We start from the raw sequence: 18186 nt of genomic DNA, 5'->3' as shown, positions 1-18186 counted from the left end.
CACAAATCTGAGGGTTCGCGAATGTTCAGTCTGCAGCCGTGGGGGCTCAGGGAGCCATGAGCACTAGCGCTGGACCCAGGCAGCTGGACGCCCCCACCCCATCCCCAACCCCCACCCCATCCCGCATCCTCCACCCCATCCCGCATCCCCCACCCCATCCCGCACCCCCTACCTTGAGCCTCTCTGTGGGGCTCCCCTTCACCCACACGGTAAGGGGCATCCTGAGGCTTCCCTCACACCACACGGCCCACCTCAGTGGTCCTATCCGCTCTTCCTCCAAAACACACCCTTGCCCTCCACTCTGGGCGCCCATTTCTCCTACGGCTGCTGGAGTGCAGGCTGGAAGCTCGTCCGTGCCCTTCATGTCACTGTGGCCACCTGCTCGGGTGGCTCAGGTCGCGTCTGTTAAGTACAGAAGCGAGTACATTACGAAGTCCTAATCCTTCACAGACTCCGGTAGGCCACGTGAGACTTCCTGACATCCAGCCCAAGTGCGTGGATGTACTCAGCCCTGTGGTAAAGCAGTGCCGTCTGTAACTCTCAGAGCACAAGCCCTGGGTGTTCCTTCAGTGACGAGAGGCAGTCCTTAGTACGAGGCACTGAAGCGATTTTAGGTCAGGCAGACGTTAATGGAAAACCACATGGCCTGGCTTTGGGATGCGGCTTTTCAAACTCCCCCAGCCTCCCACTTGCAGCAAGACTGGGATGGGGAGGTAGGACTCAGCCTCCCGCCTTTCCCAGTGGGGCCGGGGTGGGGGCTTCTGTCCTGTATTCATCCTGGGAGAGGGCGTGGGGCATCGGTTATAATTCCGACCTTTAAAATCAGTAAAGCACTTTGCATATTTGCTTCTCTGAAGCAGCACAGTCAAAGAGCCTTTGGGTTGTATTGATTTTTTGTTGTTGTTGAGACAGTCTTGCTGTGTCGCCCAGGCTGGAGTGCAGTGGCTGGATCTCAGTTCACTGCAACCTCTGCCTCCCGGGTTCAAGCGATTCTCCCACCTCAGCCTCCCGAGTAACTGGGATTAAAGGTGTGCGCCACCATGCCCAGCTAATTTTTTGTATTTTTAGTAGAGACAGGGTTTACCATGTTGGCCAGGCTGGTCTTGAGCTCTTGACCTCAGGTGATCCGCCGGCCTCAACTTCCCAAAGTGCTAGGATTACAGGCGTGAGCCATCACCGCACTTGGCCAAATTCTTAATATTTTGTATTTACAAATGAATTCAAACACCTCTGAGACTTGCATATGGGAAAAATCGAGATTATTTTATTTTAAAAATCAGTCTTATGGGAGGTATTATAATAGAATAAACTTTATAAAACGATCTTTAATGACTGTTTTTTAGAACTCACAACTTTGTCATGATTAAATTAAGCATTTCCGAGGGTTCTGTGCATTTTAGTTTACTGTGAAAGGGAATCTAACGGCGAAAATCCCTGGAGGGAGTTAGATTAAAACTTGGATCTCCGAGCTTCCTTTTAGTTCGAACCTTCAGCCGTTCTGTGGTTCTGCAGTGGCTCGTGATTTTGATACTGAGTGTAAACCTGTGCTTTCATGTTTCACTCCAGACACTACAATTCTCGACATTGTTTTCTTCCTGGTAGGGTTTTTAGTACATTAAGATTTGAGAATAGTGGAAACATTAACAACAAAACAAAAGGAAACACAAAAACTACCCTAAAACTCTTTGACTTGAAGTTCACGTGCTTTTAAATGTAAAATGTAAATGAATCTGTGTTCTGTTTTTGAGACTCTAAATTGAGAAATTCATAGTTCATGCTTAATAGTTATTGCAGGCTTCTCTTTAAACTTGAGAGGGCTTGTGTTGGCGTCCGCGTTCCCTAAGTAGGTCAGAGGCAGCGGCTCTGCTCTAACACTTGGGAGAACTCTTGAATGTAAGTGGCAGAGTCTGGTGGACTCTATCTGGGAGGATTAACCTCTTGAAATGCCTTCAGTGAGAGCCGTTTTAATGCTGAGAAAAGAGCCCTGGGCTGACTCTGATTGCATTTCTAGTTCTGCCACTTAGACTGACTGACTTTAGGCAAATTACCTGATCTTTCTTAGTTTCTAAATTCCGATTTGTCCAGAAAAGGGATTTCTTCTAACCTGGATCTCATTCTCTCCTCCTGTCCCTCAGTCAGCCACCTTCATGTGCTCTGCTTTAGTGTGCTTGGCCATTTCCCCAGGATGTGCCTTTGTCACTCTGAAGTAGGGGGTGACCTTGCCCTACCGTGGTCATTTCTGAGAGCTCTCGAGGGTTCCCTGTACACACCGATCTTCTCCAAGCGCAGGTGCTGCTTCCTAGCTCAGAGGTTGCCCCGGATGCGTGCTTCGTGTGCTCAGTGAACAAGCTGACAAGACCCACTGGAATTGCAGAGGTGTTCATGATGGATATTTACAGAGTTTTGCTCTTTATGAAGGACTTTTCACACACAAGCTCTTCATCCTTCTGTGACCGTGTTCACTGCTGCTTACTGTCATTGGTGCTTTGTGGTTTAGGGCCACAGGCTTTAGAAGGGATGTACCCCTCACGCTTACCCAGGCGGGGTGTGGCATTTTTAAACACAATCTCCTGGGGCTTTGGCCTTGGCTTCAGCAAGAGTTCGTGGATGCCCTGTCTGATGTTAGCCCTCAGTGTTCATCTGTGTTCCGCTTGCTTTAGTAATCACGCCACTTACAGTTTCCTGGAACTTCCTAGAATCTGTCTCCATGCTCCTCATGCCAACTTACTTCATGGAGGGAGTGCCAGAGCCCCTTGCTTATTGGGAGAAGTGGTCCTGCGGCTGCGGAGGGCAGGTGACCCAGTGGTCTGCCTGTTGGCATGTGGCACACAGCTAGGGCCATGCGACCACATCTGCCTAGGGTCGCTCTCCAGCGCCCGCAGCCCCTCCGGGAGACATCACTGCAGGAGGAACGGGTGGGAGCACAAAGTCCAGGGAAGAGCCAAGGAAGACTTTTTTAAGTGCTCTTTAAATCTTTAAAGTTTGGGCAAGTTTTTTCCCCCCAGTTAGGATTATTTGTGGAACTATTTATTATGATTGTTAAAATAATAATTCTGTTTGTCAAATTGTTTAGTCATATGTAGGTGCATAATGCAGGGATCAGGTGCCTCCCCACCGTCTTATTCTGCCCAGACATGTGCAAAGTTTATTTTGAAAGTTGTAAAATGGGGAGCACTTATATGTGGCACTTAAATTTAAGCACTTTTTAATTGGAGAGTTTAGCTTTACATTTATTGTAAGCTTTATGTCAATGATGACCAGTAAGTTAAGGATCAGACGTGGAAGAAATGCAGAGGAAACGAGCAAATGCCTGCTACTAGTGTTTATGCATTTGCATGCGTGTGCAAATGCTTTTCCTATATCTACTCACACACACACACTTAAAAATATACATAGTGTGTATTTGCATTATATCTTCAGCATTCCCGAAGAACAATGACTTCCAAACTTTACCTTACTTAGAATCACCTGGAAATCTTATTAGAATCCACATTACTGGGACCCACTCCCAGAGTTTCTGATTCTGGTGATTTGGGGTGGGGCCCAGAATTTGCTTTTCTAACAGGCTCCCAAGCACTTGTGCCATGGAACAGTGCTCAGCGGAATCCTGGCTGCTCTGTGGAGGGCAGATCCCTCCTGACCTCTCTAGAATCTTGCAAGTGAGAAATATTCAGGCAAAAATCAGCCCTTGCATTTGTCTTCATGACCTTGAAGTTGGGGTTCATATTTGAAACGAACGTTGGCTTCCTGTGTCTGTGGTGTCTTCATGCCCTGAGCTTGTCTCTTGGGGATGGAGCCGCAACAACCTGGACCCTGTGCCCTTTCTGTTGCTGTGGAACAGGAGGGTTTCTGAGGCAGCTCCAAGTCCCCTCCAGTAACGTGTGCAGATGTAGCTGTGTTGTAAGTCATCCCACCCAAACACACGCTCCTGTTTGGTGACAAATCTTTCTAGCTCCTTTCATGTGCTGTGGTATCAGACAGAAAATGTAAACACACACATATGCAGATGAATATGTGCATGTATAAATATTGGTGTGTGAGTGTTTTTTCATCCTGTTCCTCAGATTAGATCATTTCTAATGTTGAGTAGCTCCCAAGTCCTCTCCCCTCTGCAGTATTCAATATGTTAAGTCCATCCAATGAGCTTTTCATTTCAGCTATTACATTTTTCAGTTCTAGAATTTCAGTTTGGTTTTTTTTTTTATTGTTTCACTTTGTCGCCTAAGATAACCCCCTTTGCAGTAAAGGGGACCCTCTGTTTTACCCTCTTCATAGTAGAAGTCTTTTTTAGTGGTCTGCCTAAGAACGTGGTGGGAGGTCTAACTGCTTGTGAGCAGGTTGTGAAATGGTTCCCTTAACCTCAACCAGTGCCATCCCACAGAAATATGATGAGAACTACTCATGTAATTTAACATTTTCTGGCCACTTCCTGAAAAAATTAAAAACAGTTAATTTAAAAAATGTTTTATTTAACTCTGCATGCCAGACTTGTACATGTTTCAGCATGCACTCAATATAAACCTTTATTGAAGATGTATTTATGTTCTACTTGTTCGTAGGAAGTCCTTGAGGTCCAGTGTGAGTTTTGCACGTTTACTCAACACTGGCCACTGCTCAGGTGCTCAGACCCAGGGCACAGGGGCTTGTGTGTGGGACAGCACCTCTCTGTCCATCACTCTAGAGGTTTTTGGTGGCACCAACTTGAGATCTGGGGAAAGGCCTGCATGTCGTCAGGAGGGTGGTTTTGCAGCTCTTCCTGCAGTCTTCCCAGGCTCCAGGAGCCAAGTCCACATCTTGCTTTCCAGCTTCCATGCTGTTGCCGCTGCCTTCTCTGTGCCTTGAGTGTGGGTTCCCATGGGGAATAAGGAGCCAGAACAAGTGGGGCTCACTCCATCCTCTGCCCTGGAGGAGCAGCTTGGTTTCTGGATTAGATGTGGTTGGGGTTGATTTCTGCTCTAAGCTGTGATGCGTGGCTCAGCCCTCCAGGACAGCCTTTCTTACCTGTTCAAATGCTGGGTAGCCCCTCAGCTTGCTGTGTCTCAGGTACAGGAGCTTCTTTGCAATCATTTGTTTATCCCGAAATTATAGCTGGTCGGAATTCTCTCCTTATCTGTACTTGATCTGTGTTTTCTGTATGGAATGAGTGAGCATCCTGGATGGCTGCTTTCCCCTCCCGTGTCTTCCTCCAGCAACACCTCCCAGTTTCGGTGCCTCTGACTTTCAGCAGCTCCTATGTGGACAGTACATGGAGCCACTAGTGGTATTTTGAGTAGGAATGTAAATTTAAATCTCATCTGTTTAAAAAGGAGCATGGCAGTGCAAGGGGAGGGTGTGTGTGAGGAGACTGTTGGTGGACAGTGGGTATCACTGAGGAAAGCGAACCCACGTGCGAGGGCACAGTGTGGAATGATGCCCAGGAGAGCCAGATGGGCAGAGGGGAGCCGCCTTCCCCTTCTCCTCCGGGAGAACTTGACCCACAGCACGGGGGCCCACATTTAATTCGCTGACCTCTAGGCTGGACACTGTTACTGTCAGTGACACAGATACTTTTTTTGAAGTATCTTATTGAACCATAAACTAGAACTTAGTTTGTAGAACTAGTTTATGTTCTACAAACTACTGACAGTGATTGGTGTAGGGTAATCAGATTCCTTAGAAGGTTATAAACATTTTCTGTTATGATACCCTAATGCCCTGACCTTACCTATGATATACCCTAAGGACCAAACATAGTCACGTCTGAGGCCCTGGGTGTGAGCCCAGTGGATTTCGGGGAGACACAGTTCAACCCATACCAATCCCTGCTGGACGATATGAAAAGGGATTGGACCTATGCGTAAGGAATTTTAATATTCCTGAGTATTTGATAAAGAAATTGGTCTTTCTGTTTATTTTTCAGTGGTTTCTATACTTGTTCAATTTATAGTTTTAATTCAAGCTGGGATGGGCTGTCTACAAGGGTAGAGCGGACGCCTCTGCGTGTCTGCACTTCCTGTCGCTGCCTTCAGGCCTCTGACCTGACTGTCTGTGCTGCCTCTGCCTGCGGCCCGTGGCCTCCGTAGTCGGGGCCTCCCAGCTTGCTCTGCCTGATGCTGCTGCCCCCAGCCCGTGGCCTGTTGACCCTGGAGAGCAAGCAGCCTGGGGCCTCTCACCCCAGGCCCTTGTCTGTGCACATGAATGGAGCACGGGCCACAGGGCCCACCTTTCTTGGCACGTCTGTCCGCCCACACCACCCTCCCACCATGACTGCCTTAGCACTGGCCACAGTCCTGGCTAAAACAGAAAACCTAAGAGACAGCAGGATAAAGATACAAACTCCCTTCTATAGGAGGGAAGGAATATTTTTTCCCCTGTATCAAAAGGTGGTAACCGTGGAGTATGGACAGCATTGCAGAGCAACTTTTCCACTGTGATGGTTAGATGCTAAAGCTGTGTTTTGTCCTGCGAATTCAGCGTTCATCGAATGTTGATGGCAGTGTTGGTCCCAGCTTGCTCTGCCTGATGCTGCTGCCCGTAGCCCGTGGCCTCTGTGGTCGGGGCCTCCCAGCTTGCTCTGCCTGATGCTGCTGCCCGCGGCCCATGGCTTCCATGGTCGGGGTTTCCCAGCTTGCTCTGCCTGATGCTGCTGCCTGTGGCCTCCGTGGTCGGGGACTCCCAGCTTGCTCTGCCTGATGCTGCTGCCCCCGGCCCATGGCCTCTGTGGTCGGGGCCTCCCAGCTTGCTCTGCCTGAGCATCAGATCATCAGGAATCGAAGTGTTTCTCCTTCCAGCACCAGATTCAGTCTGTGTCGATTCTGGTGTGCTCTCTGGTCTCTCATGGGCTATTCGGATCCTCTCTCCACCCCTGAAATATAAATAAATATAAATAAATAACAGTGGAAGTTTAATTTAATGAAAATACCTGTTTGGAACCATTAGGGTAAAAACCATATGTGAGAAAGCCTATTTTCCCAGTTAGCTGAATTCACATTCGTGGTTTTGAGACATTCAGTTTAAATGTCATGAAGGTAACACTTGAGGTCATTGACTAAGGAACAGCCGAATTCCAGCTCATGAAATCACTGGAGTAAACTCTAAGGTGTTTACTCAGTTCCACAGGTGGTGCGACTGTCTTCTTGAATGTCATCACGCCTAACTTGTGTTTATTATCCTAAGACTTATCAACATGACATTTTCCAGTGGTTTGCCAAAGATAGGGTGTTTAGGTAGTTTATGTAATTTTCTCCCCATAATTACTGTTTTTAAAAATTCTGTAATGTGAGACTGTTGTTCCACCATTCAGATAAATATTTGTACACTTATTAGCCTCAGTGAAAAAGAAGACTTATTTAACGAGTGAACTAGATGGTTGAATATTTTAAATGCATTGTCACTGTTTTGAAAGTGAGTAAGAACAGCAAAGGTGTAGCAATGTTTGTAGATTTTTTTTTTCACATAATAATACCTTTCTTGTTTCTTCACAGAGATCTTCGCTTTAACAGAATCAGAGAGATCCAACCTGGGGCATTCAGGCGGCTGAGGAACTTGAACACATTGTGAGTGGAAATATTCTCTTGGAAACTAATAGAAAAATAGAAGTCATTACATTATTTACCTGTGGGTAGAACTCATCGTCCACAATCAGTGGGCATGGGTGGGGAAAAGTGAAACAGGAAAGTGAGGCTGAAAAATGCTCCTGACTGCCAGGACTACGAATGCCAGGACTGTGGCCACTGTGTTTCTCGTCTCATGGCTGTGTGCCTGTCCATTGCATGTTGATTGGGACCCATGCTGACCGACTGCAAAACTTGTCCCTGGCCTTCATATGGGTCACTTGCTCCAGAATCACTCTGCCCTTGCTGGGTCAGGCTGACCTCTGTGTGCTCCTGCACCTCCTCTGTGGCAAGGTTGAGCAGGACAGTGCCGCTTCTGAGCGTGGAGTGGACTGAAGTGAGGGTTCAAGGCAGTCCCATGATGCCCGGAGGGAGCAGGCAGGGCCAGGTCCAGTGTTGCTGTGCAGACCTCTGGCTCTGCAGGGCATGCCCAGTGCAGTGGAAGCTGGTTCCCTTCTGCACCAGGACTGAGCACAGTGGCGTAAGGGCAGGGTCATGGGGAACATGGGACTGCCTGGGCCGCCTATCCACTGTTGACCCTGGAGAACAAGGGGCCTGGGGCCTGTCACCCCACGCCCTTGTCTGTGCACATGAATGGAGCACGGGCCACAGGGCCCACCTTTCCTGGCAGGTCTGGCCGCCCACACCACCCTCCCACCATGACTGCCTTAGCACTGGCCACAGTCCTGGCTAAAACAGAAAACCTAAGAGACAGCAGGATAAAGATACAAACTCCCTTCTATAGGAGGGAAGGAATTTTTTCTCCCCTGTATCAGAAGGTGGTAACTGTGGAGTATGGACAGCATTGCAGAGCAACTTTTCTACCATGATGGTTAAACACTAAAGCTGTGTTTTGTCCTGTGAATTCAGTGTTCATTGAATGTTGATGGCAAGTCTGTAACTGAATTGTTACATGGCCTTTTCCAAGGCTGTCAGAATGTTTTAACACAACTTTGAAGTTTGTTTTCTGTTGTTTTTCAAAATTCTTATTGACTCTGTTTCATAGGCTTCTCAATAATAATCAGATCAAGAGGATCCCTAGTGGAGCATTTGAAGACTTGGAAAATTTAAAATATCTGTAAGTTAATGATCAGTTCTTTAACCTAAAAGCTTACGGTTATATTTAGATTACTTAAAAATAGAGCTAAATTTTGTGCTGTTTATGAATTATTGTAAATATATTCATTTAAAAGAGGTTTTATTTTCAGAAGGTGAGTAAAATTTAGCTGGGATTATAAAAGCAGGTTGTCATTGATATAAAGTGCTACATTATGTGATTTTTAATGTTTCATCACTAAGCCTTAGTAAAGTGGATTGCATAAAATTAAAATGCACAGCCTTTGAAAATCGCTCTAGAAATAATGAGGATGCTTCCAGAGGGGAAAGTGATGCCAAGTGAGTTGCTGATATGAACAGCTGACAGGTGTGTTGCAGAATATCAGCTATCAAAATAGTTTCCAGTTGTCTTTCCTGCTGCAGGTGACATGTAAAATCGAAATAACTCACCCCGGTGGAATGTCACTCATTCCTGCAGATTTTCTTGTCTTCCGCTAAGTGATTTCACCTCTTATTTTTGTGCAAATTTTATTTCACTTTTTAAAACTGAGTTTAATCTATTTATTTTCATTTAACACGTCTTTTGCTCGTTGAGATCAGTTTTGCAGTTTAGAAAATGAGCTTCCTGGTTTGGTCTCAGTCACACACGTACTTGCTCTAAAATTGGAAAGGTTGAAGAAAAACACTCAGAGGAGAAGGGTGTGTCATGTGCTTTTAGAAGATTATTCTTTTAAGACTTAGTCACTTTCCAAAGAGAGCGATTTTAATAAAATTATTTATTTCAGCCATTTTATTGGAAGTTTTATCATACGTGAACCTAAAAATGTTTAAGTTATTTTGATTTGTTTTTTATTTTACTTTAAGTTCTGGGCTACATGTGCAGAACGTGCAGGTTTGTTACCTAGGTATACACGTGCCATGGTGCTGGGCTGCACCCATCAACCCGTCATCTAGGTTTTAAGCCCCACGTGCATTAGGTGTTTGTCCTAATGCTCTAGGTTTTTTGATTCTTAAAACACAGTTGTCTTGTTATTGTTGATGTATACTCTGAAATCTGTTTTGATTCTAGCTGTGTCTGTGACTGTTAATTACAGAGCTGCCTTTAACTCTTTATTAAAATACATTTCCTCTGTGAAGATACTTGTCAGTGTTACATACACACTTTCACCTCCATCATTGTGGCATAAGATGTTAATTTTTAATGTCATATAAACATGACTTAGCCTTGTCCCACGTTTCTAAAATGAGAGACAGACCTTTTATTGGTTTATTTCCGGCCCCCCCCCCCGCTTTTTTTTTTTGTATTTTGAGTGTTGTGCAAGTTCCAGAAGAGGGCTTTTGTTTCCTGGAAAGTAGATCCGGTCAGCTGATAGCCAGCATTCCTTGTGTGTGTATATGTGTGTTTAATAGGTTTAACAGGTTTTTTAATATTTTATTTTTTGTCACTGGTTTTGAATTATTAAGAGCAACTTACTATGCACTCAGCAAACGTGTTCAAAGTGGAGTTGTTGGGATGCTCTGTTTTCACTGATCTCTTTTCAATGACCCTCGTCCGACCTCATCTGCTGCACAGCAGCTCTCTGAGCGCCTGCACTCCACACTCTTCCCTCGCTCCCTCGGTAGCAAACTGCAGTGTCCCTGGCGGCAGAGGACACAGATCACTGCGGTGGAGGGAGCACAGACTGGTGGGTCATGACTCAGAAACGGACTAAAGACCAGGGCAGAGGAGGGAAGCTGTGCAGAGAGGCCCGGGGTCCCCTTTCCACAGCACTGCAGCCTCCGCCTCCTCAGCGCCCATTGGTGGAGAACATTTGATAAGTGCTGATTTAGGAAACTGTGTAAGACTTAAATGCTGTGATTTAAACTGTGTACAACCTAAATGCTGAAGAACTCTCCTGAAGTTTATTGATTATTTCAGCCTTCTATATGGAGTCAGTACCAAAGTATACTTGTAGGGGCTGAGTAGTTCTTATTTCTTGGAACTCCAGTTACTTCTAGTAAGTCATAAGCCTTCCCTTTAGTTCACATTTCTTAGTGAAATTATTTCTTGAGACAGTTAGGACTCATTCAAGGGTCAACTCTATGATGAAGTAGAAAATCACAATTTATTATTATGATCAATACTCACCGCTTTTTTTTTTTTTTTTTTTTTTTTTTTTTTTTTTTTTTTGGAGATGGAGTTTCCCTCTTGTTACCCAGACTAGAGTGCAGTGGTGTGATCTCAGCTCACTGCAGCGTCCACCTCCCAGGTTCAAAGGATTCTCCTGCTTCATCCTCCTGAAGAGCTGGGATTACAGGCGTTCGCCACCACGCCTGGCTAATTTTTTGTATTTTTGGTAGAGACGGGGTTTCACCATTTTGGTCAGGCTGGTCTCGAACTCCTGACCTCAGGTGATCCGCCCACCTTGGCCTCCCAAAGTGCTGAAGTTACAGGCGTGAGCCGCCGCACCCGGCCAATACCCACCTGTTCTTAGGAAAACAAGTTACATCCCAATGTCTTTATAAACAGCCAATACCCACCTGTTCTTAGGAAAACAAGTTACATCCCAATGTCTTTATAAACAGCCACAATGTCAGTTTGATTCAGTTGTCCTGTGTATTCTTTACAAAGATTCCCTTTCATTTTTTAAAATGCCTCTAAAACATGTTCTCATTGATACTTTGTTTTGTTTCTCTTTTAAAGAAATAGGCACAGAAAATTACATTTAGACTTGCCTTCTCCAGAAGTATAGTAATAACTCCCATGTGAACAGCAGTTAATGTGTGCGGGGCCATTTTGTAAGAGCTATATATATATAGACACACACACATATTACACGTTAATCTCAACGATTTCTGTCCATTTTAGAAAAGAGGAAACTGAGGCCCAGGCATTAAGTGGAAATTCAAGGATTCCCACACATGCAGCCCAGAGAAGTAACAACCTTGCCAGGCCTCTGCTGTGGGCACTGGGCTCTCGGTCACTGGGGAGTTCTGGGTGGTTTGTGTTAAGGCTTGTAACTCTTTTTTTTTTTTTTTTTGAGACAGAGTCTTGCTCTGTGGCCCAGGCTGGAGTGCAGTGGCGTGATCTTGGCTCACTGCAAGCTCCACCTCCCGGGTTCACGCCATTCTCCTGCCTCAGCCTCCTGAGTAGCTGGGACTACAGGCGCCGCCACTGCGCCCGGCTAATTTTTTAATATTTTTATTAGAGACGGGGTTTCATCATGTTAGCCTGGATGGTCTCGATCTCCTGACCTTATGATCTGCCCGCCTCGGCCTCCCAAAATGCTGGGATTACAGGCGTGAGCCACCGCGCCCGGCCAAGGCTTATAACTCTTTATGAAGTCAGCTCTGCAAATGTGCATGGAGGGAGGATGTGAGGTCCACTTAGATGGGTTGTAAAGTAAGGCTAGCAGTGCTGGTTCTGTTAAACCGGATCCTGCACCAGACACATTAATTAACTTACAATCAAACACTTGGCCCTTCTGGATATGAATTATATATTATAAGCATTGAGACAAAAAATGTCGTTTATTTAGTGGGACAAGTAGGTGAAACCCAGTCATAAATAATCAATTTTGAAGAGACGTGTCTGCCTGAATTTGACAAGTAGGAAAAGCATAGATTTTGACTTGCCCGTCTGCCTATGTCAGAGATGGAGCCCAGGGATTCTAAGACACGCTAGTGGCAGGTCTCCCCGAGTCTGGGCACAGACACAGATTCACAGCCTTCTTGGGCTCTTCCAAGCTGCTGGCCTAGAGCTGTGTCGTGAATAAACTGGCTGAGGGCGAGTCATGTCCGAGATGGGTGGGCACAATGCACATGGTTTTGTGGCTCTTTTTGGAATTGTGATCCTTTGGTGTGGAAATTTTCATCCTCCGTCTGTTAGGTCAGGCTTGGCAGGTGTTTTCAGTGCAGGACCAGGCCTCTGTGAGCTGCACAGTCTCTGCCGGGGCCACTCGGCTCTGCCACACGGCGCCAGCGCAGCCCCAGACAGTCCAGAGTGCGTGAGTGTGGGCGGGTTCCAGCAGAGCTTCCTTTATGGACACTGACATTCCAAGGTCACATGTTAAGAAATACGATTCTTCTGTTGAGATTTTCCACCATTTTACACAAAGACAAGCGCCAGGCCAACTGTGTGACTCTTCCAATATGCCTCTGTTGCTTCTGTTTTCTAAGAATGCGATTCTAGGGGTGAGTTATTCAGGACACATTCGGTCTTCATATGGTCCACTCCCCAGATTATTCCTAGGTATTTTAGAGATGTATCAATATCAGTTACAGAATCTTACCACCAGTGCATTGTACATGCCTGTGGAAAATGGTTTTTATCTTCTTCAGGCTTTGAAGCAAATGTATTGTCAGCAATTCATTAGCCATAGTCTAAGGTCTGTGAATTGCCTGAAAAACCCGTCGCAGCGGTTTGATCGCCTTCAGTCGGCACCAGTTGCTTTTGGCCCACTTGAGATCTGAGGGAAGGGAAGCCCTTGGGAGAGGCACTCTGTACTCACTGTGCAGACGGTTTGTTTGCATTCGAATACAGTCATTAATTGTAAAACTGTCTCCAGTGTCAATTTAATTCTTCTTTTCCGTCTGAAGTTTGACCTCCTGTCTGTGTGCTAATGCTCCCCAATGTTTCTTGTTTCAGCTATCTATACAAGAATGAGATCCAGTCAATTGACAGGCAAGCATTTAAGGGACTTGCCTCTCTAGAGCAACTGTAAGTGCCCCCTCTCTTCATGCTTTAGTTCTCGGATGCCGCCTGGCTCTTTTCCTCTTGTAGGGACCAGTCGACTGAGCTAGCTGTTTGCATGATGCATGACTATGCTACCTGAGGTGCGGGGAGTACGTGCATGATGACAGAAAAACAGGCATGGGCGAGTCATTCACCCTCCGCCCCGCCTTCCGCCTAGCCAGCCCTCCACCCACCCCTCAGGATGCATCACTGGTTTCCCCTATGGTGGCACCAGACCCTGGGCCATGCTCTCCTGATGCCAAGGACAGTAAGATCAGTGGGATCCCTGTCACAACTTAGAGGAGAGACAGGCAGGCGTACAAGTCCGATCAAGGCGTCCTTCGTAGGGGAATATCCAGGGTGCCCGGGGAGGAGAGGGCTCTTTGCCTCGTTCACTGTTCCTCATTATGACTCTGAACACATGGGCTGAATTTCTTCAATTGTGATGCCATTATTTTGGAGAAAACCTTTTTTCCCTTGTAGTTCTAGTTAGTGTGTGCAGCATAGAATGAAACACTCCTAGTTTCCTTGGCCACACGTGAAGTCGTACTTTGCTGTGAAGTCAGCGTGTTGATTTTTCATTACAATGTCCTGGCAGAAAGGAGGATTTGTCCTGGTTTGTTTACTCAGCCAGTCACCTTTCACTCGGCAAGCTGAGCCCATTCCTGGGGAGTTGCAAGTTGTCACGGTTTTAGGAATGTGGATGAAAGCAGCTGTTTGCTGTGATGCAGCGTGACGTCCTCCTGCCACAGCTGCTGATCTCTGGTCACAGGTCACTGGCTGACTGGACACAATGATGTTGTCAGAGAGTGTGAGGCCAAGCGGTGCGGGGGAGAGACCACTCGGACTGTGCATCCTGAGGACCCGCAGTGCTCATGTTTCCGAAAGTGTGTGTTGATTCAAGTGAGCATGGACAGGGCGTGGGTAGATTTGGAAAGAGATCATCTGTCTCTATGGAGAAGGACAGTGCACCTCATTGCAGAAACACATGGAGGTCTGCAGGGAACACCCAGATGTAGGGAGAGCTTGCAAAGGAGCAAGCTCTCATATCCAGCAAGCATTTCACTCAGTGGGGGCGAGAACATCTTCATAGCAGACAGTTCTTCGATCCTGAATGGATTGGAAAATCCTCATCTGGCTTTGTGCTGAGTGAGTCCAGTGTTACTTTTAAGGAAGGAAAGGGCAAGTCAGGGGAGAAACCTGAGGCTGAACGAGGAAGGGCGTCTGTGAATCACTACGTAGGTGTTCACTGAGATTTTGGATGATGGGGAGGCTTTATGAGCTGGCCAGGCTGCCTTCAGCACCCAGGGTTGGGTGAGCTCTGGGGTCTCTGGTGCTGTGACTTGGGTTCCATTCATTAAATGCTGTACAGTGAGCCTGAGGGCAGCCCGGCCCCCGCCCTCAGGCAGGGAACTGTTGGGGAGGGGATAAGCGAGTCCACCAGACCTCAGTGAGAGACTTGGGCAAAGGCTGTGTGTCCAGGGAGGGTGGCTTGTGCCGGACCCTGGCTACCTGCACCCCTTCCCCCGATCGGCTGTGTAGCCCTGAGCTATTGCAAACATGCATTCCTGGTGACACTGGGAGACCGGAATGCAGGAATGCCCTAGAGCCCGCAGATGCTGTCCTGGGGGAACTGAGTATCCCTGATCCAGAAAAGCTCCTTAGGAAGCTGTGGACACAGGACAGAAAACACACCTGGCCAGTCAGGAAACATGCGTTTGAATTCAGTGATGATCTCAGTGTATTTGGGGAGTCATTTCCTGTCTTTGGTCCTGTTTCCTCAACTGTTCAGGGAGGGGTGAAGGGCACCTCAGGCTGCCGGGGCCCCGGCCTCTCTAAATCCTGTGTACCCTGGCCCGTCATTTCCTGTAGCACCCATGCAGCAGGTGCCAAGTCCCACACGCTCAGCCGTCCCCCTGGCCAGCCTGCATTGCAGAGTCCGGGTGGAGGGATTTTTACACCCACCACTCTCCGTGGGGCTGGAAATCCCCCCTTTCCTTCCCTTGGTCAGCACCTCCTCATCCTTCTGGGCTTTGCTTGGGAGACTCCACCCCTGCCTGCCTGCACCGAAACCTCGCTGAGCCGCTCACAGCCACTGTGTGTTGGTGGTGCCTGGGTCTCACATGGGCGTGTGCTGCGAAAGACCAAGGACCCCAAAAACCCACAGGTGCTCTGTCAGCATACTGCCCGGCAGAGAGGAGGCTCCCGGGGTCAGCACACGGCCCGGCAGAGACGAGGCTCCCGGGGTCAGCACGCTGCCCGGCAGAGACGAGGCAACCGGGATCACGGAGGGCTTGGCCTTCCTCGGGACCCCCGCGTCAGGTGCTTGCCCGTCATGCTCGCCCATGGCGGGCGGTTTTCCTTGTCCTCCTGCTCCAGTTTTTCCTTCCCTCGTGTTTCCCATTCGTGCACAGAGTGCCGAGCACAGACCTGTCCCAGGACGAGGGGCAGGGACAGTCTGCGTTTGGGGGCCCTCCGGCTGCAGGCGTCCGCAGACACTCAGTGTGGCCTGTGTGGGTGCTGCCCAGGGAGCTGGCCCCAGGATGGGGGGGCCCTGGCAGCCGCACTCTGGTGCCCTGGCGGTGACGGTGTTCTCAGAATGTCCACAGACCTGACTCTCAGGCGTGCGTTCTGAAGACTTCCTTTCGTGGAGTTCTGAAGAGCTGTGAACGCTGGCCTGCTGCTGCTTTACTCATTTTGGCCTCCTGAAGAAGTACTCGTTTAAAATGCGTGCTGGTTGCAGGGAACGCCTGAGTGGGCAGGAGGGATCTCCCAGCAGAGCACCCCAGGGAGAAGACTGACTTTGTGTTTGACTTACGAGGAAAAAACCCACTTTTCAAAACGAGAAATTTCGTATTCAGGAAAAATTAGAAAGAATGAGTTATATCTAAAAGTATAAATTGTAGAAGTATGGAGACACGTGAAATGGGAAGAAATAGAAACACTGGGTGTTCTGTACCATCACACACCCGAGGAAAGACGGTCTCTTGTTTAACGCTTCAGGATTGATGGAGAAAGTCGTGTGACGTTCTTTTTATGTTTTCTTTGTGGTCTTTAAGGGTGTCTTTATGTCTGGCAGTTTACTCTCTGCCCAAGTGTGTGATGATGTCCCTGCCAAATTCATACGAGTTAAAAGATTTGAGTGAAGGTATTCACCTGTTTATGTATGTGCTATCATTAAAGTTATGCTTTAGATTTTTGCTTTTTTCCATATATTTTGGAAGCAAAAATGGCCTAGTCAGGCCCTTCTCACATGGTGTTGAGGATCTCAGTGAGCACCTCTAGGCCTCCCTCGCCTTTACCCAGTCACTAGAGTGGACGTCTGTGCCTAGTGTTCAGTTGTATTTATTGAATCATTTGATAATTTTATGTATTTTTCATACAACGTAGGAAGTCTAGTGAGTGAGCTATCTATTGATGTCTGAATTTGAAATGACTAGAAAAAAATTGGGGGCAAAAATCTGGATCTAAGAAAATAAAATAAATTGTAAGTTACACTTTTTTTTTTTCTTTTAACTGCTCTAGATACCTGCACTTTAATCAGATAGAAACTTTGGACCCAGAGTCGTTCCAGCATCTCCCGAAGCTCGAGAGGCTGTGAGTTGTGTGTTGTTCCTTGCCTTTCCATTCACAGAGCCCAGGCCTCAGTCACTGGCATGGTTAGATTAAGGTCAATATCCACCAAACACCTGAAAACTGTTTTGATATAAAGTCCATATTTCTAGTCTAACAATTTGGAAATAGGACTTATAATTTTCTCTTTAATTGAAAGTGTTGATAAAATAGGAAAAAAATCCATTTCTTTGCTGGAGTAAACAACATTGTTTTCAGATTCATTTGTATTAAATAAATGTAATCACTGAGATTTTTAAAAACTGATGTATATTTGACTGCTTATATTCTTTTCTACACATTTTAAGACGTATTTTTCAAAATTGGTTTGTTATAAAATCTCTTTCAACAGATTTTTGCATAACAACCGGATTACACATTTAGTACCAGGGACGTTTAATCACTTGGAATCTATGAAGAGATTGTGAGTATAATGATGCCTTTTGTGTTTCCTTTGCTGCAAATCCTTACTTCTCTCTGTTATCCATTCGCCTGGTTCTTTTTCAAGTGTAGTGAAATGTTGGTAACAGTCTGATTCTGAAAGAATGAGAATATATGGAGGGTGGATTGAATCTGTTAGAGAGCAAAATGAAAACCATGTGACTCAGACAATGTGGCAAATAGTTACTCCTTTGATAGGCAATTAAGACTTAAAAAAAATTTTTTTTTCAACATAGGGTCTTGCTCTGTTGCCCAGGCTGGAATGCAGTGGCATGATCACAGCTCACTGCAGCCTCAGCCTCCTGGGCTGAAGCAATTCTCCCAAATAGCTGAGTAGCTGGGACTACAGGCACATGCCACCATGCCCAGCTAAGTTTTGTAATTTTGTGGGTTTTTTGTTTTTCTTTCTTTCCTCTTTCTTTCTTTCTTTTCTTTCTTTTCTTTCTTTTCTTTCTTTCTTTTTTTTTGTGTGTGTGTGACAGGGTTTTGCCATGTTGCCCAGGTTGGGCTTGATTTCCTAAGCTCAAGTTATCTGTCCACCTCAGCCTCCCAAAGTGCTGGGATTACAGGCATGAGCCACCATACCCAGCCAACATTTTTTAAAAAATCATCTTTAAATTCATCAAATTAATTTTTAAGTGCAGTGCACACTTTACTGGTAGAAGTAAAACCAGTGTAGAAAGAACTCCTGTGCTGCATTCTGGTTCTTTCTACAGTGTACTAAGGAGGCTGATCTCCACCCTTTTTTTTTTTTTTTTTTTTTTTTTTTTT

General features: G+C 46.5%; 1 protein-coding gene across 1 annotated transcript in view; it reads left to right on the top strand.

The window, feature by feature from the left end:
- Window positions 1-18186, top strand: part of PXDN (peroxidasin) — a 110677-nt gene that overhangs the window by 40394 nt on the left and 52097 nt on the right. The window contains exons 2-6 of the mRNA XM_017860278.1: window positions 7464-7535; window positions 8599-8670; window positions 13276-13347; window positions 16888-16959; window positions 17327-17401. Of these exons, the coding sequence (XP_017715767.1) occupies window positions 7464-7535; window positions 8599-8670; window positions 13276-13347; window positions 16888-16959; window positions 17327-17401 (363 nt within the window). The remainder of the gene's footprint in view (window positions 1-7463; window positions 7536-8598; window positions 8671-13275; window positions 13348-16887; window positions 16960-17326; window positions 17402-18186) is intronic.

The sequence above is a fragment of the Rhinopithecus bieti genome, unplaced genomic scaffold (genome assembly GCF_001698545.2).
Source record: "Rhinopithecus bieti isolate Rb0 unplaced genomic scaffold, ASM169854v2 scaffold_51905, whole genome shotgun sequence".
NCBI lineage: Eukaryota > Metazoa > Chordata > Mammalia > Primates > Cercopithecidae > Rhinopithecus > Rhinopithecus bieti.
The sequence above is the reverse complement of the archived record's forward strand: the minus strand, read 5'-3'. Positions and strand labels throughout refer to the sequence as shown.